The following is a 22,324-nucleotide window of genomic DNA, read 5'->3' on the forward strand; positions in this document are numbered from 1 at the left end:
TTCCCCGGGCGCCTAACCTCGGCCGTTGACGTGGTAGATGCCGGTGCTGTGGGATCTGGATTTTGTCTTGCCTTGGGCCAAGCAGGTGGTGAGGATGAGGCAGAGGATGAGCAGCACCAGGATGGTCAACCCCAGCCCCAGCCCCACACCCAGCCCCAGCCCCAGCTTGCTGATGTGGGTCTGGCAGCGGTCTCCGGCCGTCAGGTACCAAGGCACGTCCGGGCAGCTGTGGGGAGAAAGGCAGCATGGGAAGGGGTCCCGTCCCCCCTTTCCTGACCCCTGAGATCCAGCCTGGGATCTGGGGAGGGGTCAAGACCTTCTGAGGGACCCGCTGGTGCAGATCTCTCACCAAGTCCATTGGTTAAGGTCAGGGTTGGGGTGAAGCTGAGGTTGGACAAGGGTCTGGCTAAAGGTTAAGTCCGGGTTTAAGGTTGGAATCATGGCCAGGACTTGGCTCAGGGACGGGGTCGGTGTTAGGATGAAGCTGGAGATGGACAAGGGTTGGAATCATGGCCAGGACTTGGCTCAGGGACGGGGTCGGTGTTAGGATGAAGCTGGAGATGGACAAGGGTTGGAATCATGGCCAGGACTTGGCTCAGGGACGGGGTCGGTGTTAGGATGAAGCTGGAGATGGACAAGGGTCAAGCTTAGGGGTAAGGCTGGACTTCGGGCAGGTGGGGTGAGGTTCAGCTTTGGGTTATGTCCAAGACAAGTGCTGGAGCCACCCACAAGCAGCGAGGTCCCTCCAGCGTCACCCGGCAGAGCCCGCCGTTGCAGTCGATGGTGCCGGGGACGTTGAGGGTGCAGTTGGTGACGCAGAGGAGACTGTACCGCGTCCGGTAGGGGTAGTAAAACCGGCTGAAGTTGGCCGGCGTGTACTTTCTGCAGAGCTCTGGAAAGGAGAGAAGACGTCGCCAGGAGGCCCAGCCCCATGGTGGCCGCTCGGCGTGGTGGTGGGTTGCTCACCCGTCGCGTTGAGCTTCGGCTCCTCGGCGAGGGTCACCTCGGACGAGGAAGCGTTGAAGCAGAGCTCTCCTGGAGGAGGAAATGGCAAGAGGTCGCTGGAGGTCTCCACCGCACAGTGAGATGGAGAAGGTCAGGGACAGGGTCTGGCCCTACTCCCAGGTGGACACAGTCTGGCGCTACTCCCAGATAGACATGGTCTGGTCCTACTTGTAGATGGACACGGTCTGGCCCTACTCCCAGATGGACAGGGTCTGGCCCTACTCATAGATGGACACAGTCTGGCCCTACTCCCAGATGGACAAGGTCTGGCTCTACTCCCAGGTGGACACGCTCTGGCCCTACTCCCAGGTGGACAGGATCTGAACCTACTCCCAGGTGGACAGGGTCTGGCCCTACTCCCAGATGGACAAAGTCTGCCCCTACTTGCAGGTAGACGCGGTCTGGGCCTACTTGTAGATGGACACGGTCTGGCCCTACTCCCAGGTGGACAAGGTCTGACCCTACTCCTAGGTGGACACAGTCTAGCCCTACTCCCAGGCCTGTACAAGGTCTGACCCTACTCCCAGGTGGACAAGGTCTGACCCTACTCCTAGGTGGACACAGTCTAGCCCTACTCCCAGGCCTGTACAAGGTCTGACCCTACTCCCAGACGGACGGGGTCGGACCCCACTCGCAGGTGAACGTGGTCTGGCCCTACTTTGCAGATCTTCAGCTGTTGCTTTGCTGCCCTCTCCGCTGCCCGCCCTGGACCCGCTCCTGGACCCTGGACCCGCTCCTGGACCCTGGACCTACTCGCGCCGAGGCTGCAGTTTTGGGGCCGAGCCGCGGACTTCAGCGTCTCCAGCAGCTCCCGGGACTCGCGGTCGAGGCCGGTGTCGGGGTTGGTTCCGCTCGGCGGGTGCAGGAGGACCTCGTAGGTGACGACGACGCTGCCGTTCCTGCGGGGAACCCAAGCGTCCTGCAGCTCCTCGCGCGGCCCCTGCACCGGGGTGGACGGCGCGAAGCGATGTGGGGCCGGGCACGGGGGCCGGGGCCGGGCACTCACGTGAGGTTCAGGATCCTGATACCGTGGTAGCCGGAGACGTTCTGGTAGATGCGGTCCATCTACGGAGAGGAGGAGAAGGCGTGTATGACCTGCAATGTGCTCCGCGGGCACCCGGGATGGTGGTCCACCAGCGATGGCGGAGCGGTGGCAACGCAGAACTGCCCCATGGGGTGGCCCCGGGTCCATCCCTCCCCTCACCCCCTTCCTCTCCATCTGCCGTGGGGCAGCGGCTTGGCCGGGACTCACCGTCCGTCCGAACTCTTCCGCGAAGCTGCGGTAGGCCGCGGACGAGGAGTTCCTCAGAGCTTCGGAGAAGAGCCGGTTGGTGACGCGTGCCATCAGCGTCGCCGAGGGGCCCAGCTCTTCATGGGGTGGAAGGATGCCGGTGAGACCGTGAGGAGCATGGTACCCCCAGGACATCCCGCTGGGGGCTGGGGGGGGGGGAGGGGGTCTCCACCCTGGGGACCCCAGAAGGGGCCTGAGGGACTTCTCTTACCTGCGGTGATGTTGATGGTTGATGCTGCAAACTGGCAGTGGGACCCGTCTATGTTGTGGGAGCAGAGACAACCGGTCCCTGTCCAGGAACCCCCGTTTTGGCAGGGATCTGCAAGGAGAAACGTGGAAGGATCTGGGCATCTTCACGCGCTTCTCCATCCGGCACCTCAGACCCCCTCCCAGGTCCTTCCTCGCAATTTAGGGCAGCGTCACTGCAACGCCCCGTTTTGTGCATGGGGGGGGGGGAGACACGTAGGGCAGGGACAAGCAACGCCCTGTCCCACCTCCCTGCTTCGTCGCTCCCTGCCCCGGGGGGCAGAAGCTGCCTTGGAAGAGAGGAGCCAATTTCCACGGCTTCCTAGCGGGGTGCGAGTCCCTCCGGGCACCCGCCTCTTCCAGGCAGGGAAACGAGGGACCCTTTGGAAGCAGGATTCAAACCCAGCCTGGGGCCGTGCTCGCCCTCACCGACCTGCGGTCGTAGGAGCCGTGGTGGTGGTGGTGGTGGTGGTGGTGGTGGTCTCGGTGCTCTTCGCAGTGGTCGTGCTCCTAGCAGTTGCCTCGGATGTCGTGGTGGAGCGCCTGGTTGAAGCGGTGCTCTTGGTGGCATCACCGGGGTCTTCGGGGGCGGACTTGGGCCTGCCGGCATCGGGGTGGGTGGCTGGGGTCTCGGTGGCGCTCGCGTTGTAGACCTCGCACCGGGGGCCGTAGTAGCCGCTGGGGCAGTAGCACTCGGTGCCCACAGCCGTGGCTCCGTTCTGGCAGGCCGTGGCGCGGTCGTAGGCGTCGCAGCGAGGCCCGGACAGCCCCGGCGGGCAGATGCACCTGTTGCCCACAGCCGTGCTGCCGTTGTGGCACCGGTCGGCGTCATCCACGGTCTCGCAAGAGGGGCCGGAGAAGCCGGGCGGGCAGAGGCACTCGCTTAGGTTGGCAACGCCGCCGTTGCGGCAGACGACTGGAAGAGGTGTTTGAGGTCTGGTGAGGGGAACCAGGTGTCCTGGCCCCTCTAATGCAGCCCACCACAAGGCAGAAGGTCCACGTGTCCCACAGCCTGGCTTCCCTCCCTCCTTCCCCTTGGTCTCCTAACCCGGGAGACCTCATGTCCATCCCAGCCCTGGAAAGGAGACCCCACCCCAACGTCCACCCCAGGGCAGCAGGTCTCATGTCCACCTTAGCCTTGGAAAGGAGTCTCCTTCCCAATCCCTGTCACAGCACAGGAGACCTCATGTCCATCCCAGCCCTGGAAAGGAGACCCCATCCCAACGTCCATCCCATGAACCCACCTAGTTTGGGACTGGACCCGTTCAGATGCCAGGGCAGGAAGTAATGGCAGAAGCTGCTGAGGGGGTGGCTGGTCGTGCTCCCGAGTGAGACGGGCACCTTCGTGGTGTTGGGAGCCGGGGTAGATGCCACTGAGATACTGGCATTGCCAGTTACTGTGCCAACTGGAGTGGCCTGGGACGCGTTCGCTGTGGCGTTGGGCTTGGAGATGGGTCTGGGCGTCATGGTGAGGTGGGTGCTATTTGGTGGGTCGTGGGGCACCTCCACAGTGTGGTTGGGCTGGGAGATGGGTCTGGGCGTCGTGGTGAGGTGGGTGCCATTCAGTGGGTGCTGGGACACCTCCACAGTGTGGTTGGGCTGGGAGATGGGTCTGGGCGTCGTGGTGAGGTGGGTGCCATTCAGTGGGTGCTGGGACACCTCCACAGTGTGGTTGGGCTGGGAGATGGGTCTGGGCGTCGTGGTGAGGTGGGTGCCATTCGGTGGGTGCTGGGACACCTCCGCCGTGCTGTTGGGCTGGGAGATGGGTCTGGGCGTCGTGGTGAGGTGGGTGCCATTCGGTGGGTGCTGGGACACCTCCGCCGTGCTGTTGGGCTGGGAGATGGGTCTGGGCGTCGTGGTGAGGTGGGTGCCATTCGGTGGGTGCTGGGACACCTCCGCCGTGCTGTTGGGCTGGGAGATGGGTCTGGGCGTCGTGGTGAGGTGGGTGCCATTCGGCGGGTGCTGGGACACCTCCACTGTGTCATTTTTACCGGCGGTGACGTTCTGCCTCCAGGCCGTGGTCGTGGTGGGCACCGACAGCCCGTCTGGGTACTTGCACTCGCACCGAGGTCCCCAGAAGGTCGGGGGGCAGCGGCACCCCGACCCCGAGAGGGTGCCGCCGTTGAGACACGAGCTGGGCAGCTCCTCGTCCTGGCAGGTGGGTCCCTGGTAGCCCGGCGGGCACACGCACGCCGTCCCGAAGGCCTCGGCCCCGTTCTTGCAGGCGCCGGCCGGGTCCTCCAGCTGGCACAAGGCTCCCTTGAAGCCCGGCGGGCAGTAGCACTTGGTGCCCACGGCGGTGCCCCCGTTCTGGCACGCTTTGGAGGGATCCCGGAGCTCGCAGCTGGTGCCGTTGAAGCCGGGCGGGCAAACGCAACCTCCGGCCACCGCCGTGCCGCCGTTCTCGCAGGAGGCTGCGGGACGGCAGATCCCCCCCCCTCCCCGCCAAACGTCGTGCTCGGATGGAGCGGCCAAGCCGAGCTGCCGGGGCCACCAGGCTCCTCCGCAGCTCTTCTCCCACCCCGATTCAACGAGGGTCAACAACTCACAACCCGCTCCCGCCGCAACCTCCCACCCTCCGTCCGCAGGGCTCGCGAGGGGACCCAGGAGTCCGGGCTGGAGGCGGAGGGAGCTGGAGACCCCCATGGCCATGGGGGGTTTCTCCAAGACCTGGCTCTAGACACACGCCCAAGACACAAACCCTCTGCCCGGAGCTCCCCAGGGAAGGCGAGAGGGGAACGGAGGCGGAGCTGGGGCAGTGCTTGGAGGACGAGATGGGGCATGAGACCCCCCTCCCCCCCATGGGGACGTGGGATTAGCCCCGATGTTGGCCCGGATTTTGTCCTCAGGGGGAGCCAGGAGGTCCGAGCTCCCTGGAGAAGAGTTTCGAGGAGAAGGAGAAGCCCAGAAAGGACCCAACCTCCCCCCCTACCACCACCACCACTCCAGCGGGGCATGGAGGAAGCGGGGAGGGAAAGGCAAGACGACCTCTCCGCGCCCGCGCGGTGGAGATCTCCTGACCCACCTGCCGTAGCCTTCGAGGGGCCGAGGAAGAGGACGAGGAGGAAGCAGCAGCAGCCCGGCTTCATCTTCACCCGTCAACGGAGCCCCGAGGAGCGGCGCAAGGACCGAGCGGGACGTGACCGCCGCCGGTTGTGTCCCGCGACGGCCGGGGACCAGAGAGGTCTTCAAAGCAGGGCAGGGCCACGCTGGTAAATAAGCGTTGAGTAAATTTACCCAAAATAGGAAGGGTGCGAAGGTTGCACCCTGCTCCAGCGACAAGAGAGGGTGGGAGCCGCGGTTCCCGGCGCCCCGATAAGATTAAGGCCAGACGGGGACGGTCCCCCTCCGTCACCGCCACCCACGGTCCCGTTTGTGCTGCCCCACCTCGGGGTGTTGTTCTCCCTCCAAACCCCAACCCAGGTCTGCTGGTCTCTGGCTGAATCACCCCGGCCGGCCAGAGCTTGGGTTGGGTTGGGTTGGGTTGGGCCAACGCGGTGCCGGGCTCTCGTGCCCTGGGGCGAGGAGGTCTCCAGCCCTGTCCTCCATGTCTGGACACGTCCATAGGTGGCATCTCCGGGCGTTCGTTGTCCCCAGGTGCCCCTGGGTGCTCTGTCCCCCCGGGTCTTCTCTCCTGGGACGTCTGCAGGTGTCATCCTGTCTCTGGGACCTTCAAGAGTGGCATCTCAGAGGTCTTCCATTCCCGGGTGATGTCCCTGGGCACCGCTGAGGACCGTCCCCAGGGACCCATGGGTGTCCTTCCCAGGACCCCTGTCCCCAGGGACCCATGGGTGTCACCCCCAGGCTCCGGTCCCCAGTGGGTGTCTCCCTATCGCTGGGTTCTCCTGGGTGCTATTCCAGGTGGCCTCCATCCCCAGGACCCTGTGGGTGCCCTCGCTAGGCCCGAAGGCCCCTCGGGTGCCTTCCTCCACCCCCAGCTACCCATGGAGGTCATCCTCGGGCTCCCCTTTCCCCCGGGGTTCCCTCCTCTGGAGCCCCCACCTGCCCCCAGTGGGAGCCCCCACGGTCCCCTGTGGGTTCCTCCCCGGAACCCCCCCCCATCCCCTGGGGATTCCCTTCTCAGGAGCCCCCCACGCCCCCTGTGGGTCCCCCCACACCCCAGAGCCCCCCTGTCCCCTGTGGGTGCCCTCCCAAGGAGCCCCCCCTTGTCCCCTGTGGGTTCCCCCCCAGGATCTCCCCATGCCCCCTGTGGGTTCCTCCCAGGATGCGCCCATGGCCCCTGTGGGTTCCTCCCCCGGGGCCCCCCTGTCCCCCCGTGGGTTCCCCCCCAGGATCTCCCCACGCCCCCCGCGGGTTCCCCCCCACGAGCTCCCCTGTCCCCCGTGGGTTCCCTCCCTTGGAGCCCCCGCCGCCCCCGTGGGAGCTCTCCGCGGTGCTGGAGCCACTGCCCGGGGCCTCCCAGTGCATCCCAGTACATCCCAGTACATCCCAGTGTGTCCTGGGTGCTCCCCAGTACATTCCAGTACATCCCAGTGTGTCCCAGGTGCTTCCCAGTACATCCCAGTGCATCCTGGGTGCTTCCCAGTACATCCCAGTGCGTCCCAGTGTGTCCTGGCTGCTCCCCAGTACATCCCAGTGTGTCCTGGGTGCTCCCCAGCACATCCCAATACATCCCAGTGCATCCCGGGTGCTCCCCAGTACACCCCAGTGTGTCCCAGGTGCAATGCACTCCCTGTTGCGTCCCAGTACTTCCCACTGCATCCCAGCGCATCCTGGGTGCAATGCGCTCCCTGGCACATCCCAGTGCCTCCCAGTGCTTCCCAGTGCATCCCAGGTGTGACGTGCTCCTCAGCACACCCCAGTGCCTCCCAGTGCATCCCAGTGTGTCCCAGGTGCGATGCACTCCTTGGCACATCCCAGTACTTCCCAGTGTATCCCAGGTGTGACACAGTCTCTGGCACGCCCCAGTACCTCCCAGTGCCTCCCAGTGTGTCCCAGTGTGTGCCGCGCTCCCTGTCCCGCCCCAGGGCTTGGCCTTCTCCTGGGCTCCCAGGTCTCCTCCCAGAAGTGGGACGTCCTGGCCGACGTCCCGCGAGCCTGGACTGGGCCGCTCCGCACAGGGTCCCGGTCCTGGTCCCAGTCCTGGTCCTGGTCCCAGTCCCGGTCCCGGTCCCGGATCTGATCCTGGTCCTGGTCCCAGTCCCGGTCCCAGTCCTGATCCTGGTCCTAGTCTCAGTCCTGGTCCCGGTCCTGGACCTGGTCCAAGTCCAGGTCCAGGTCCAGGTCCTGGTCCCAGTTCCAGTCCTGGTCCTGGTCTCGGTCCCAGTCCCAGTCCCAATCCCAGTCCTGGTCCCAGTCCCAATCCCCGTCCATGTCCCAGTCGCAGTCCCGGTCCTGGTCCTGGTCCTTGTCCCAGCCCAGGTTCCAGTCCCAGTTCTGGTCCCAGTCTCAGTCCCGGTCCAGGTCCTTGTCCCGGTCCCAGTCCCGGTCCTGGTCCCGGTCCAGGTCCCTGTCCCGGTCCCAGTCCCTGTCCCGGTCCTGGTTCTGGTCCTTGTCTTAGTCCTGGTCCGGGTCCTTGTCCTAGTCCTGGTCCCGGTCCCGGTCCCGGTCCAGGTCCCAGTCCCAATCCCAGTCCCAGTCCCAGTCCCAGTCCCAGTCCCAGTCCCAGTCTCAGTCCCAGTTCAGGTCCAGGTCCAGGTCCTTGTCCCGGTCCCAGCCGCAGCCCCAGTCCCGGTCCTGGTCCCAGTCCAGGTCCTGGTCCTTGTCCCGGTCCCGGCCGCAGCCCCAGTCCCGGTCCCTGTCCCAGTCCTGGTCCCGGTCCAGGTCCTGGTCCTTGTCCCGGTCCCGGCCGCAGCCCCAGTCCCGGTCCTTGTCCCGGTCCCGGTTCTGGTCCCGGGACAGGACTGAGCTCCGCCCGGACCCGACCCCCCCACCCCACCCCGCCTCCGTCACCGGTTCCCACGGCCGGAGCGCCGGAGAACCTTTCCCCGGGTGGCAATACAGAACCAAAAATAAACCAAAAAAAAAAAAAAACAAAAAAACAAAAAAAACACCCAAAATAGTAATAAAAAAAATTAAATCAAACCATAAAAGCAAACGGGAGCTGCGGGCGCAACCCGACGAGCGGAGACGGCCCCCGCCGCTCGTCCCCGCCGCGTCCTCCTCCTCCTCCGGAGAGCTCGGCCCCCTCCGCCCGCCTTTTTCTTTTATTATTATTATTATTTTTTTTAATTATTATTATTATTTAATTGCGTTTTCCGTTGGCCTCGACCTGTGGTTCCCCCCCCCCCCCACCACCCGCCTGGGGTTTATCACCCCGGGAGCAATAAAACCGCCGCGGAGGTGCAACATGCCGGTAGCTTTATTGAGCCCATAAACTCGTCTACGCGGAACCGGGCGGACGGGGAGGGAGGGGAACCGCCAGCAGCCGCCTGTCCGGCACCCGAATAAATAATAAATAAGAGAGAAACGCTTGTGTCCCCCCACCCCTGCTCCGCTCCCACCCCCAAAACTCGGGGCGGGTGGGCGACCTCCCGGCGCGTCCCGCGCGCCCGGCCGCCGGCCTCCGTCTCCTCTTCCTCGGCTGGGTTCTTCCCGACGCTCCAGCCTCCGCGGATGGAGCCGCGTCGTCCCGGCCGTGGGTCTCCCCCCCCCCCCCCACGGCTCGGGCGGTGGGGAGGGATCTGTGTGTGTCCCCCCCCCACGTCTTCTTCTTCTCTATGGGGCGGGGGCAGACCTTGGACCAGCTGGAGGAACCTGTCCTGGGGAGGCCAGGGCCGTCTGGAGCCCACCAGAGACTCTCGCTCTCCCTCCATGGCTCCAGCTGGGGTTTTTTCCTAGCTCATCGGTCTTCATCGCGTGCGGATTTGAGGTCAGAACAGCCAAAGTTACGAGCGGGAACGAAGTCCCCGGAGCGGGATCACGGCTGGGTCACAGCGTTTGGTCTCCTGATGTGCATCTGCAAGGAGAAGGGAGCGTAAAGGGGGGGGTGGGAGAAGGGGTCACACGTCGTCTCCGTGCGCGGGGCACGTCCCTCCGGTCCCCGGACACCCGCACCCCTCCCAGCCGAGCAAGGGCTGGTGGGTGGTCCCCACCACGGAGAAGAAGCACGTACCGGCATGGAGGTGTCCACCACGTCCAGCGAGGGCTGGAAGCTACGGAGAGTGTCACCTCCTGGTTGGGTGGGGGGAGAGAGAGAGCAGAAGGCACCGGGCTTAGCAGAAGGACCCACGTTCCCAAGCGGGGAGCCTCAAGGTCAACGCGCCCCAACCGTCGCCTCGGGCCTGGCCCCGCTGGAAGGGACCCGCCGAGCCCGGGGGTGCTGCAGCCCCCCGCCGGGGCTGGGTCCCACCTGCGAAGTCGGCGGCTCCTCGGTTTTGGTACGCGAAGCCGTCGGGCGAGTTCCAGGCGAGTCCGTCCTCCTCGTACCAGCTGCTTCCGTTGTCGGAGCGGGCTTTGCTGTTGGTGGTGGTGGTGGTGGACGTCAAGAAGGCGTCTCAGAGCGGCCGAGAACCGGCGGAAAGAAGGGGCCGGTCCCAAACCCAAGGAGCCCAGGCGTCCGGGCGCCAGCCCCACTCCTCTGACCCCCTCCCCGCCTTTCCCTCCCCATGCACTGCCCCACCAAGACCTGGGCTTCATGTCCACCAAAAGCCGTGGGCTTCAGGGCAGCACCGCCGCCGAAAGCCCCCAGGGAACCCCGGGTTCTTCTCACCTGACGTTGTACCTCCTCCTCCGGACGCCGATCAGCAGCACCGCGAGCACGACGCAGGCGATGAGCAGGACGGTGGCCACCAGCCCCAGGCCTGCGCCCAGTTTGCTGATGCGCTGGGAGCAGTTCGCGCCCGCGTACCAGTACATGGACTCATCCTGGCAGCTGTGGGGCAGAGAGAGGGCGGCGGATGGAGTTTGCCCGCTCCTCGCCCCATCCGCGGGGTTGGTGAGGTCCCGGAGCAGAGAGCTTGGGGATCCCCTCTCCGATAACCCCATCACTCCCTTGGTGCCGCGGGCGCTACCGGGATCGGGGCACTCACAAGCACTGAGGACCAGCCCGGGTGACGTGACACTGGCCGTAGTGGCAGTCCATGGTGTCGGGCGTGTTGGCCGTGCAGGCGGTGATGCAGCGGATGAGGCCATCTGTGGTCAGCGGGTAGTAGAAGTCCCGGTACTCGCTGGGCGCTCGCAGCCAGCAGATATCTGCCGGGGGAAATATGGGGGGGTCAGAGAAGCTTGGGGGGCTTCCCAACGCTGGTGGGCTCTGGGCAGGGACCTGGTTGGTTAAGTTGGGAGCTGGAGAGGGTTGTAGGGCGCTAGTGGGTTACGCAGGGGGCTGGTGGGGTTCGTGGAGGACTGATGGGCTACGTTGGGGGGCTGGTGGGACTGGTGGGCAGGGGACTGCTGATTTGTGTAGGGGGGTGGTGGTGGGATGTATAGGGGGTGAGTGGTGAACGTAGACAACTGGTGGGGTTCAAAGGAGGGGGAAGACTGTCCCTAAAGGTCCTCAACCCCCCCCCCACCCTCAACTCACCGGCCAGGGACGACGTCTCCGTCACGCTCTTGAGAACAGGGTTGGGGGTGACGGTGAGGCAGAGGACGGCTGCAAAGGAGGAGAGAGAAGGGTTCAGAGACCTTCCTCGGGGTCTCCCTGCACCTGGGGTGGGCACCCCTGGGTGAAACCTCCAAGGACGGACCCAGGCATCCATGGGGGGGGGACACTCACACTTGTTGTGCTGGCAGGCGCCCTGGTTTGCCTCCGTATCCTGCAGCCTCTGCACCAGCTGCTCCGTCATGTTCTGGAAGTTCTCCGCTGTGTTGTCACTCGCCGGGGCGGTGAAGAAGATCTCATGTTCCACCACGATGCTGCCGGGCCTGATGGGAGGGGTTGCGTGTGGGGGGGGGGGCCGTGAGCGAGGAGGCCACGGGTTCCCTGCCTCCTAGAGACCCTCCGGCCCTTACCTGAGGCGGATGATCCTCACTCCCTCGTAGCCGGAGATGTACCCGTAGATCTTCATTATCTACAAAAACGAGGAGGGAGCAAGAGGTGCTGGACCAGCCCCGCAGTAGGAGACGGTCCCAGCCTCTTCCACCCCCAGGGCTCACCTCTCTCCTGAAGTGATCATCAAACTCGAGGTAAGCCTCCGAGCGGGTGTCGTTCAGCTCTGCCGTGTAGTTGAAGTTGGTGACGGTCACCACCATCTGGGCCTCCATCATGATCGTCCCTGGGTAAGCTGAAAAGCCCAGGAGGGAGGAGGCTCAGCACGGAGGCCTGCGCCCCTGGAGGCCCCGGCGAGGGAGGGGAGACTTACGGAGGTTGGTGTCAATGTAATCGACGGAGAATTCGCACAGGGGGCCATAGAACATGGAGGTGCAGAGACACTTGATGCCATCGTAGGTGCCTCCATGCTGGCAGACAACTAAGAAGAAGCAAGGTAAGGGGTCACTGAAGGATGAGGACACTCAGGAGATGCCTATTGCCAAACACTGGAGCTGGGAGTGTGCAGAAGAGGGGTGGGATGAGACTGTACCTGCAGGAATGATAGCTGTGGAGGTCCCTTCTGTGGTAGAGGAGGTTGTAGAGCTCCTTAGGGTAGTGGAGGAACTATTTGTAATAAAGGCTGCAGGGAACGTCGTGGAGGTGGCTACCAAAGTGGAGGAGACAGGGCTGGAAGTGACCACAGTGCTGGAGGTTGTCGTGGAGGTGCCTTGAGAGGTGGTAGAGGATGTGGAGGACTCTGCAGTTGTGGTGGCCTCTGTGGTGGTGGCAGTGGTGAAGGTCTCCCCCGAGGTGGTGGAGGCTGTGGTGGAGGTCAGAGGTGTCGTGGAAGTTGTGGTGGATGTGTCTGCTGAGGTGGTGAGGGGTGGAGTTGTGGAGGTGGCCTGTGTGGTGGAGAAGGCAGAGGTCTCTGCATTGGTGGTGCCTGTACCGGAGGTGATTTCTGAGGTGGAGGAAGTGGCTGAGGTGGTCATGGAGGTGGTTTCTGTGGTGGAGACAGGGCTGGAGGTGACCACAGTGCTAGAGGCTGTTGTGGAGGTGCCTGGAGGTGTGGGAGAGGACGTGGAGGACTCTGCAGTTGTGGTGGCTTCTGTGGTGGCTGTGGTGAAGGTCTCCCCTGAGGTGGTAGTGGCCATTGTAGAGGTCATTGGTGTCGTGGAGGTTGCTGTGGAGGTGTCTGCTGAGGTGGTGAGGGGTGGTGTTGCGGAGGTGACTTGTGTGGTGGAGAAGGCAGAGGTCTCTGCACTGGTGGTGCCTGTACTGGAGGTGATTTCCGAGGTGGAGGCAGTAGCTGAGCTACCATCAGGTGTAGAGGTTGTTGTGGAGGTGGTTTCCGTGGTGGAGACAGGGCTGGAGGTGACCACAGTACTAGAGGCTGTAGTGGAGGTGCCTGGAGGTGTGGGAGAGGACGTGGAGGACTCCGCTGAGCTGGTCACTGAACCTGTGGTGGCCTCTGTGGTGGTGGCTGTGGTGAAGGTTTCACCTGAGGTGCTGGTGGGTTCAGTGGAGGTCATTGCTGTCGTGGAGATTGTGGTGGAGGTGTCTTCTAAGGTGGTGAGAAGTGGAGTTGTGGAGGTGCCTCGTGTGGTGAAAAATACACAGGTCTCTGCACCGGTGGTGTCTGCAGTGGAGGTGATTTCCGAGGTGGAGGAAGTGGCTGAGGTGGTCATGGAGGAGCCTTCCATGGTGGAGACAGGACTGGAGGTGACCACAGAGCTAGAGGCTGTAGTGGAGGTTCCTGGAGGTGTGGGAGAGGACGTGGAGGACTCCGCTGAGCTGGTCACTGAACCTGTGGTGGCCTCTGTGGTGGTGGCTGTGGTGAAGGTCTCCCCCGAGGTGGTGGTGGGTCTTGTGGAGGTGAGAGGTGCTGTGGAGGTTGTGGTGGAGGTTTGTGCTGAGGTGGTGAGGGTTGGTGTTGTGGAGGTGTCCTGTGTGGTGGAGAAGGCAGAGGTCTCTGCACTGGTGGTGCCTGTACTGGAGGTGATTCCCGAGGTGGAGGAAGCAGCTGAGGTTGTTGTGGAGGTGCTTTCCATGGTGGAGACAGGGCTGGAGGTGACCACAGTGCTAGAGGCAGTCATTGTGGTTCCTGGAGGTGTGGCAGAGGATGTGGAGGACTCTGCAGTTGTTGTGCCCTCTGTGGTGGTGGCTGTGGTGAAGGTCTCCCTTGAGGTGGTGGAGGCTGCAGTGGGGGTCATTGGTGCTGTGGAGATTTTGGTGGAGGTCAGAGGTGTCATGGAGGTTGTGGTGGAGGTTTGTGCTGAGGTGGTGAAGGTTGGTGTTGTGGAGGTGGCCTGTGTGATGGAGAAGGCAGAGGTCTCTGCACTGGTGGTGCCTGTACTGGAGGTGATCCCCGAGGTGGAGGAAGTAGCTGAGCTACCATCAGGTCTAGAGGTTGTTGTGGAGGTGGTTTCTGTGGTGGAGAGAGGGCTGGAGGTGACCACAGTGCTGGAGGCTGTTGTGGAGGTGCCTGGAGGTGTGGGAGAGGACGTGGAGGACTCCGCTGAGCTGGTCACTGAACCTGTGGTGGCCTCTGTGGTGGTGGCTGTGGTGAAGGTCTCCCCTGAGGTGGTGGATGCTGCAGTTGTGGAGGTCAAGGGTGTTGTGGAGGTTGCAGTGGAGGTCAGAGGTGTCGTGGAGGTTGTGATGGAGGTCAGAGGTGTTGTGGAGGTTGTGGTGGAGGTTTGTGCTGAGGTGGTGAGGGGTGGTGTTGTGGAGGTGGCCTGTGTGGTGGAGAAGGCAGAGGTCTCTGCACTGGTGGTGCCTGTACTGGAGGTGATTCCCGAGGTGGAGGAAGTAACTGAGCTACCATCAGGTCTAGAGGTCGTTGTGGAGGTGGTTTCTGTGGTGGAGACAGGGCTGGAGGTGACCACAGTGCTAGAGGCAGTCATGGAGGTGCCTGGAGGTGTGGGAGAGGACGTGGAGGACTCTGTTGACCTGGTCACTGAACCTGTGGTGGCTTCTGTGGCGGTGGCAGTGGTGAAGGTCTCCCCTGAGGTGGTGGTGGGTCTTGTGGAGGTCAGAGGAGTCGTGGAGGTTGTTGTGGTGGAGGTTTGTGCTGAGGTGGTGAGGGTTGGTGTTGTGGAGGTGTCCTGTGTGGTGGAGAAGGCAGAGGTCTCTGCACTGGTGGTGCCCGTACCGGAGGTGATTTCCGAGGTGGAGGAAGTGGCTGAGGTGGTCATGGAGGTGGTTTCTGTGGTGGAGACAGGGCTGGAGGTGACCACAGTGCTGGAGGCTGTTGTGGAGGTGCCTGGAGGTGTGGGAGAGGACGTGGAGGACTCTGTTGACCTGGTCACTGAACCTGTGGTGGCTTCTGTGGTGGTGGCTGTGGTGAAGGTCTCCCTTGAGGTGGGGGAGGCTGCAGTGGGGGTCATTGGTGCTGTGGAGGTTGTGGTGGAGGTCAGAGGTGTCGTGGAGGTTGTGGTGGATGTGTCTGCTGAGGTGGTGAGGGGTGGTGTCGTGGATGTGGTCTGTGTGGTGGAGAAGGCAGAGGTCTCTGCACTGGTGGTGACTGTACTGGAGGTGATTTCCGAGGTGGAGGAAGCAGCAGAGGTTGTTGTGGAGGTGCTTTCCATGGTGGAGACAGGGCTGGAGGTGACCACAGTGCTAGAGGCAGTCATTGTGGTTCCTGGAGGTGTGGCAGAGGACGTGGAGGACTCTGCAGTTGTGGTGTCCTCTGTGGTGGTGGCTGTGATGAAGGTCTCCCCCGAGGTGGTGGAGGCTACAGTGGGGGTCAGAGGTGCTGTAGAGGTTGTGGTGGAGGTCAGAGGTGTTGTGGAGGTTGTGGTGGATGTGTCTGCTGAGGTGGTGAGGGGTGGTGTTGTGGATGTGGTCTGTGTGGTGGAGAAGGCAGAGGTCTCTGCACTGGTGGTGCCTGTACTGGAGGTGACTCCCGAGGTGGAGGAAGTAACTGAGCTACCATCAGGTCTAGAGGTCATTGTGGAGGTGGTTTCTGTGGTAGAGACAGGGCTGGAGGTGACCACAGTGCTGGAGGCTGTAGTTGAGGTGCCTGGAGGTGTGGGAGAGGACGTGGAGGACTCTGTTGACCTGGTCACTGAACCTGTGGTGGCTTCTGTGGTGGTGGCAGTGGTGAAGGTCTCCCCTGAGGTGGTGGAGGCTGGAGTGGGGGTCACTGGTGCTGTAGAGGTTGTGGTGGAGGTCAGAGGTGTCGTGGAGGTTGTGGTGGAGGTTTGCTCTGAGGTGGTGAGGGGTGGTGTTGTGGAGGTGGCCTGTGTGGTGGAGAAGGCAGAGGTCTCTGCACTGGTGGTGCCTGTACTGGAGGTGTCTCCTGAGGTGCAGGAAGTGGCTGAGCTACCATCAGGTCTAGAGGTCGTTGTGGAGGTGGTTTCTGTGGTGGAGAGAGGGCTGGAGGTGACCACAGTGCTGGAGGCTGTTGTGGAGGTGCCTGGAGGTGTGGGAGAGGACGTGGAGGACTCTGTTGACCTGGTCACTGAACCTGTGGTGGCTTCTGTGGTGGTGGCTGTGGTGAAGGTCTCCCTTGAGGTGGTGGAGGCTGGAGTGGGGGTCACTGGTGCTGTAGAGGTTGTGGTGGAGGTCATTGGTGCTGTGGAGGTTGTGGTGGAGGTCAGAGGAGTCGTGGAGACTGTGGTGGAGGTTTGTGCTGAGGTGGTGAGGGTTGGTGTTGTGGAGGTGTCCTGTGTGGTGGAGAAGGCAGAGGTCTCTGCACTGGTGGTGCCTGTACTGGAGGTGATTCCCGAGGTGGAGGAAGTGGCTGAGGTGGTCATGGAGGTGGTTTCTGTGGTGGAGACAGGGCTGGAGGTGACCACAGTGCTAGAGGCTGTAGTGGAGGTGCCTGGAGGTGTGGGAGAGGACGTGGAGGACTCTGTTGACCTGGTCACTGAACCTGTGGTGGCCTCTGTGGTGGTGGCTGTGGTGAAGGTCTCCCCCGAGGTGGTGGTGGGTCTTGTGGAGGTCAGAGGAGTCGTGGAGGTTGTTGTTGTGGAGGTTTGTGCTGAGGTGGTGAGGGTTGGTGTTGTGGAGGTGTCCTGTGTGGTGGAGAAGGCAGAGGTCTCTGCACTGGTGGTGCCTGTACTGGAGGTGATTCCCGAGGTGGAGGAAGTAGCTGAGGTGCCATCAGGTCTAGAGGTCGTTGTGGAGGTGGTTTCTGTGGTGGAGACAGGGCTGGAGGTGACCACAGTGCTGGAGGCTGTTGTGGAGGTGCCTGGAGGTGTGGGAGAGGACGTGGAGGACTCTGTTGACCTGGTCACTGAACCTGTGGTGGCTTCTGTGATGGTGGCTGTGGTGAAGGTCTCCCTTGAGGTGGTGGAGGCTGGAGTGGGGGTCACTGGTGCTGTAGAGGTTGCGGTGGAGGTCAGAGGTGTCATGGAGGTTGTGTTGGATGTGTCTGCTGAGGTGGTCAGGGTTGGTGTCGTGGAGGCTGCATTGGGGGTCACTGGTGCTGTAGAGGTTGTGGTGGAGGTCAGAGGTGTCGTGGAGGTTGTGGTGGAGGTTTGCTCTGAGGTGGTGAGGGTTGGTGTTGTGGAGGTGTCCTGTGTGGTGGAGAAGGCAGAGGTCTCTGCACTGGTGGTGCCCGTACCGGAGGTGATTTCCGAGGTGGAGGAAGTGGCTGAGGTGGTTGTGGAGGTGGTTTCTGTGGTGGAGAGAGGGCTGGAGGTGACCACAGTGCTGGAGGCTGTTGTGGAGGTGCCTGGAGGTGTGGGAGAGGACGTGGAGGACTCCACTGAGCTGGTCACTGAACCTGTGGTGGCCTCTGTGGTGGTGGCTGTGGTGAAGGTCTCCCCTGAGGTGGTGGAGGCTGCAGTGGGGGTCAGAGGTGTCGTGGAGGTTGTGGTGGAGGTTTGTGCTGAGGTGGTGAGGGGTGGTGTTGTGGAGGTGGCCTGTGTGGTGGAGAAGGCAGAGGTCTCTGCACTGGTGGTGCCTGTACTGGAGGTGATTCCCGAGGTGGAGGAAGTAGCTGAGGTGCCATCAGCAGTGGAGGTCGTTGTGGAGGTGGTTTCTGTGGTGGAGAGAGGGCTGGAGGTGACCACAGTGCTGGAGGCTGTTGTGGAGGTGCCTGGAGGTGTGGGAGAGGACGTGGAGGACTCTGTTGACCTGGTCACTGAACCTGTGGTGGCTTCTGTGGTGGTGGCTGTGGTGAAGGTCTCCCTTGAGGTGGTGGAGGCTGGAGTGGGGGTCACTGGTGCTGTAGAGGTTGCGGTGGAGGTCAGAGGTGTCATGGAGGTTGTGGTAGATGTGTCTGCTGAGGTGGTGAGGGTTGGTGTTGTGGAGGTGTCCTGTGTGGTAGAGAAGGCAGAGGTCTCTGCACTGGTGGTGCCTGTACTGGAGGTGATTTCCAAGGTGGAGGAAGCAGCTGAGGTTGTTGTGGAGGTGCTTTCCATGGTGGAGACAGGGCTGGAGGTGACCACAGTGCTAGAGGCTGTAGTTGAGGTGCCTGGAGGTGTGGCAGAGGACATGGAGGACTCTGCAGTTGTGGTGCCCTGTGTGGTGGTGGCTGTGGTGAAGGTCTCCCCCGAGGTGGAGGAGGCTGCAGTGGGGGTCAGAGGTGCTGTGGAGGTTGTGGTGGAGGTTTGTGCTGAGGTGGTGAGGGGTGGTGTTGTGGAGGTGGCCTGTGTGGTGGAGAAGGCAGAGGTCTCTGCACTGGTGGTGCCTGTACTGGAGGTGATTCCCGAGGTGAAGGAAGTAGCTGAGCTACCATCAGGTCTAGAGGTTGTTGTGGAGGTGCTTTCTGTGGTGGAGAGAGGGCTGGAGGTGACCACAGTGCTGGAGGCTGTTGTGGAGGTGCCTGGAGGTGTGGGAGAGGACGTGGAGGACTCTGTTGACCTGGTCACTGAACCTGTGGTGGCTTCTGTGGTGGTGGCTGTGGTGAAGGTCTCCCTTGAGGTGGTGGAGGCTGCATTGGGGGTCACTGGTGCTGTAGAGGTTGTGGTGGAGGTCAGAGGTGTCGTGGAGGTTGTGGTGGAGGTTTGCTCTGAGGTGGTGAGGGTTGGTGTTGTGGAGGTGTCCTGTGTGGTGGAGAAGGCAGAGGTCTCTGCACTGGTGGTGCCTGTACTGGAGGTGTCTCCTGAGGTGGAGGAAGTAGCTGAGCTACCATCAGGTCTGGAGGTTGTTGTGGAGGTGGTTTCTGTGGTGGAGACAGGGCTGGAGGTGACCACAGTGCTGGAGGCTGTTGTGGAGGTGCCTGGAGGTGTGGGAGAGGGCGTGGAGGACTCTGTTGAGCTGGTCACTGAACCTGTGGTGGCTTCTGTGGTGGTGGCTGTGGTGAAGGTCTCCCCTGAGGTGGTGGAGGCTGCATTGGGGGTCACTGGTGCTGTAGAGGTTGTGGTGGAGGTCAGAGGTGTCATGGAGGTTGTGGTGGATGTATCTGCTGAGGTGGTGAGGGGTGGTGTTGTGGAGGTGTCCTGTGTGGTGGAGAAGGCAGAGGTCTCTGCACTGGTGGTGCCTGTACTGGAGGTGTCTCCTGAGGTGGAGGAAGTAGCTGAGCTACCATCAGGTCTAGAGGTCATTGTGGAGGTGGTTTCTGTGGTGGAGACAGGGCTGGAGGTGACCACAGTGCTGGAGGCTGTTGTGGAGGTGCCTGGAGGTGTGGGAGAGGACGTGGAGGACTCTGTTGAGCTGGTCACTGAACCTGTGGTGGCCTCTGTGGTGGTGGCTGTGGTGAAGGTCTCCCCCGAGGTGGTGGAGGCTGCAGTGGGGGTCAGAGGTGTCGTGGAGGTTGTGGTGGAGGTGAGAGGTGTTTTGGAGGCTGTGGTGGAGGTTTGTGCTGAGGTGGTGAGGGGTGGTGTTGTGGAGGTGGCCTGTGTGGTGGAGAAGGCAGAGGTCTCTGCACTGGTGGTGCCTGTACTGGAGGTGATTTCCGAGGTGGAGGAAGCAGCTGAGGTTGTTGTGGAGGTGCTTTCCATGGTGGAGACAGGGCTGGAGGTGACCACAGTGCTAGAGGCAGTCATTGTGGTTCCTGGAGGTGTGGCAGAGGACATGGAGGACTCTGCAGTTGTTGTGCCCTGTGTGGTGGTGGCTGTGGTGAAGGTCTCCCCCGAGGTGGAGGAGGCTGCAGTGGGGGTCAGAGGTGCTGTGGAGGTTGTGGTGGAGGTTTGTGCTGAGGTGGTGAGGGGTGGTGTCGTGGATGTGGCCTGTGTGGTGGAGAAGGCAGAGGTCTCTGCACTGGTGGTGCCTGTACTGGAGGTGTCTCCTGAGGTGGAGGAAGTAGCTGAGCTACCATCAGGTGTAGAGGTTGTTGTGGAGGTGCTTTCTGTGGTGGAGACAGGGCTGGAGGTGACCACAGTGCTGGAGGCTGTTGTGGAGGTGCCTGGAGGTGTGGGAGAGGATGTAGAGGACTCTGTTGAGCTGGTCACTGAACCTGTGGTGGCTTCTGTGGTGGTGGCTGTGGTGAAGGTCTCCCTTGAGGTGGTGGAGGCTGGAGTGGGGGTCACTGGTGCTGTGGAGGTTGCGTTGGAGGTCAGAGGTGTCATGGAGGTTGTGGTGGAGGTTTGTGCTGAGGTGGTGAGGGGTGGTGTCGTGGATGTGGCCTGTGTGATGGAGAAGGCAGAGGTCTCTGCACTGGTGGTGCCTGTACTGGAGGTGTCTCCTGAGGTGGAGGAAGTAGCTGAGCTACCATCAGGTCTAGAGGTTGTTGTGGAGGTGGTTTCTGTGGTGGAGACAGGGCTGGAGGTGACCACAGTGCTGGAGGCTGTTGTGGAGGTGCCTGGAGGTGTGGGAGAGGACGTGGAGGACTCCGCTGAGCTGGTCACTGAACCTGTGGTGGCTTCTGTGGTGGTGGCTGTGGTGAAGGTCTCCCTTGAGGTGGTGGAGGCTGGAGTGGGGGTCACTGGTGCTGTAGAGGTTGCGGTGGAGGTCAGAGGTGTCGTGGAGGTTGTGGTGGAGGTTTGCTCTGAGGTGGTGAGGGGTGGTGTTGTGGAGGTGTCCTGTGTGGTGGAGAAGGCAGAGGTCTCTGCACTGGTGGTGCCTGTACTGGAGGTGATTCCCGAGGTGGAGGAAGTAGCTGAGGTGCCATCAGGTCTAGAGGTCGTTGTGGAGGTGGTTTCTGTGGTAGAGACAGGGCTGGAGGTGACCACAGTGCTGGAGGCTGTTGTGGAGGTGCCTGGAGGTGTGGGAGAGGACGTGGAGGACTCTGTTGACCTGGTCACTGAACCTGTGGTGGCTTCTGTGGTGGTGGCTGTGGTGAAGGTCTCCCTTGAGGTGGTGGAGGCTGGAGTGGGGGTCACTGGTGCTGTAGAGGTTGTGGTGGAGGTCAGAGGTGTCATGGAGGTTGTGGTGGATGTATCTGCTGAGGTGGTGAGGGGTGGTGTTGTGGAGGTGTCCTGTGTGGTGGAGAAGGCAGAGGTCTCTGCACTGGTGGTGCCTGTACTGGAGGTGTCTCCTGAGGTGGAGGAAGTAGCTGAGCTACCATCAGGTCTAGAGGTCATTGTGGAGGTGGTTTCTGTGGTGGAGAGAGGGCTGGAGGTGACCACAGTGCTGGAGGCTGTTGTGGAGGTGCCTGGAGGTGTGGGAGAGGACGTGGAGGACTCTGTTGAGCTGGTCACTGAACCTGTGGTGGCCTCTGTGGTGGTGGCTGTGGTGAAGGTCTCCCTTGAGGTGGTGGAGGCTGCAGTGGGGGTCAGAGGTGCTGTGGAGGTTGTGGTGGAGGTCATTGGTGCTGTGGAGGTTGTGATGGATGTGTCTGCTGAGGTGGTGAGGGGTGGTGTTGCGGAGGTGGCCTGTGTGGTGGAGAAGGCAGAGGTCTCTGCACTGGTGGTGCCTGTACTGGAGGTTGTATCTGAGGTGGAGGAAGCAGCTGAGCTACCATCAGGTCTAGAGGGTGTTGTGAAGTTGACTTCTGTGGTGGAGACTGTGCTGGAGGTGACCACAGTGGTAGAGGCTGTCGTGGAGGTTGTGCCTGGAGGGGTGGCAGAGGACATGGAGAACTCTGTGACATGGAGGTCCTATTTTCCGGGCAGGTCCCAAGCCACCCGCGTCCACCTTTGGTGGCCTCAGGGCGCGTTCAGAGGGCCCCTCCGCGGTGGAGGCTGCAGCTCTCCACCGTCCCACCGTCCCCCAGCGCCTTTCCATGCCCAGCCTCCGCAGCTCGCCCCGTGCCCTGGTGCCTCTTCCTCCTCCTCCTCCTCCTCCTCCACCGTCCGTCCCAGAGCGACACCCAACGCCACGTCGCTTTGAGACCCCACCACCACCACGACCACCACCACCACCACCACCACCACCATGACCACCACAACCACCACCACCAGGACCACCACCACCACCAAACCCACCACCACCACCGAAACCACCACCACCTCCAGAACCACCCCACCCCCACCCCCCGTTCTCCAGGGTCTCCTGGACCTCCCGTCCCGTCGGAGCCCGCGGAGGCTCCGGGACTCACCCGCGAGGGAGATGAGGAGGAGGAGGAGGAGGAGGAGGAGGAGGACGGGCGCGCCGAGGAGCGTCCTCCCCTCCATCGCTGCTCCGCGCGGATGATGCTCGCGACGGCGACTGAGCCCCGACGCCGGAGGGGACGGGGACGATATCGCCTCGGGGACGTCCGGACCTTGGCCCACCTCCTGGGCGGATTATTGTAATTTTTTTTTTTTTTTTGTTGATGTTTTGCTTTGTTTTCCTTCGCCACCGGTGGGGGCGGGACGCCGGGCGAAAGGGCGAAACGTGGTTGAGCGGTGACACACGCACGGCGCGGTGGTGTCACCTCGTCTCCGCGCCGCGCCCCGGGGCGGGGAGGACAGTCCGGGGCTCCCCTGAGGCCACCGGGACACGGGCGAAGGTGGTGGTGGTGGTGGGGGGATGGACGCCGGCCTCAGGGCGAGGAGGTGTGTGGGGGAGGATGGGACGGGGACACCCGGCTGTGA

General features: G+C 62.6%; 2 protein-coding genes across 3 annotated transcripts; both read right to left on the minus strand.

Moving 5' to 3' along the window:
- LOC134153109 (mucin-3A-like) lies at positions 1-8,031 on the minus strand. 2 transcript variants are annotated; one of them, XM_062598923.1, is made up of 12 exons: positions 7,475-8,031; positions 5,930-6,268; positions 5,568-5,751; positions 3,787-4,980; positions 2,976-3,458; positions 2,508-2,615; positions 2,258-2,373; positions 2,012-2,070; positions 1,759-1,904; positions 967-1,035; positions 730-892; positions 1-226 (listed from the first exon to the last, which is right to left on the minus strand). In XM_062598923.1, the coding sequence occupies exons 3-12, from the start codon at positions 5,629-5,631 to the stop codon at positions 13-15; spliced, it is 2,616 nt and encodes an 871-aa protein (XP_062454907.1). In that variant the 5' UTR covers positions 5,632-5,751; positions 5,930-6,268; positions 7,475-8,031; the 3' UTR covers positions 1-12. The 2 variants fall into 2 exon arrangements, with proteins under 2 accessions (XP_062454907.1, XP_062454908.1); XM_062598924.1 differs by lacking the exon at positions 7,475-8,031 and having other exon boundaries at positions 5,930-6,301.
- A 142-nt stretch (positions 8,032-8,173) lies between these two features.
- On the minus strand, positions 8,174-21,115 carry MUC3A (mucin 3A, cell surface associated). The gene is made up of 13 exons (XM_062598897.1): positions 16,543-21,115; positions 14,791-16,461; positions 12,025-14,724; positions 11,806-11,913; positions 11,600-11,727; positions 11,456-11,514; positions 11,220-11,368; positions 11,028-11,096; positions 10,534-10,696; positions 10,215-10,376; positions 9,855-9,961; positions 9,618-9,676; positions 8,174-8,389 (listed from the first exon to the last, which is right to left on the minus strand). Exons 1-13 carry the CDS (start codon positions 21,113-21,115, stop codon positions 8,174-8,176), a joined length of 10,164 nt encoding a protein of 3,387 aa, XP_062454881.1.
- Positions 21,116-22,324: the final 1,209 nt, after the last annotated feature.

This window comes from Rhea pennata, chromosome 39 (assembly GCF_028389875.1).
Source record: "Rhea pennata isolate bPtePen1 chromosome 39, bPtePen1.pri, whole genome shotgun sequence".
Classification (NCBI taxonomy): Eukaryota; Metazoa; Chordata; class Aves; order Rheiformes; family Rheidae; genus Rhea; species Rhea pennata.

Bases quoted from the DNA above. Each gene is read 5' to 3' on its own strand.
- LOC134153109 (XM_062598923.1), bottom strand. From the start codon at position 5,631: ATGAAGCCGGGCTGCTGCTGCTTCCTCCTCGTCCTCTTCCTCGGCCCC. The intron at 2,616-2,975 runs GTCGGTGAGGGC...TTCTCCTTGCAG, and splicing joins CACGGCTCCTACGACCGCAG to ATCCCTGCCAAAACGGGGGT. The intron at 2,374-2,507 runs GTAAGAGAAGTC...CACCCCATGAAG, and splicing joins AACCATCAACATCACCGCAG to AGCTGGGCCCCTCGGCGACG.
- MUC3A (XM_062598897.1), bottom strand. From the start codon at position 21,115: ATGACCTCCACCACAACCTCCACAGCACCTCTGACCCCCACTGCAGCC. The intron at 11,914-12,024 runs GTACAGTCTCAT...GCTTCTTCTTAG, and splicing joins CACAGCTATCATTCCTGCAG to TTGTCTGCCAGCATGGAGGC. The intron at 11,728-11,805 runs GTAAGTCTCCCC...TGGGCTTTTCAG, and splicing joins TTACATTGACACCAACCTCC to CTTACCCAGGGACGATCATG.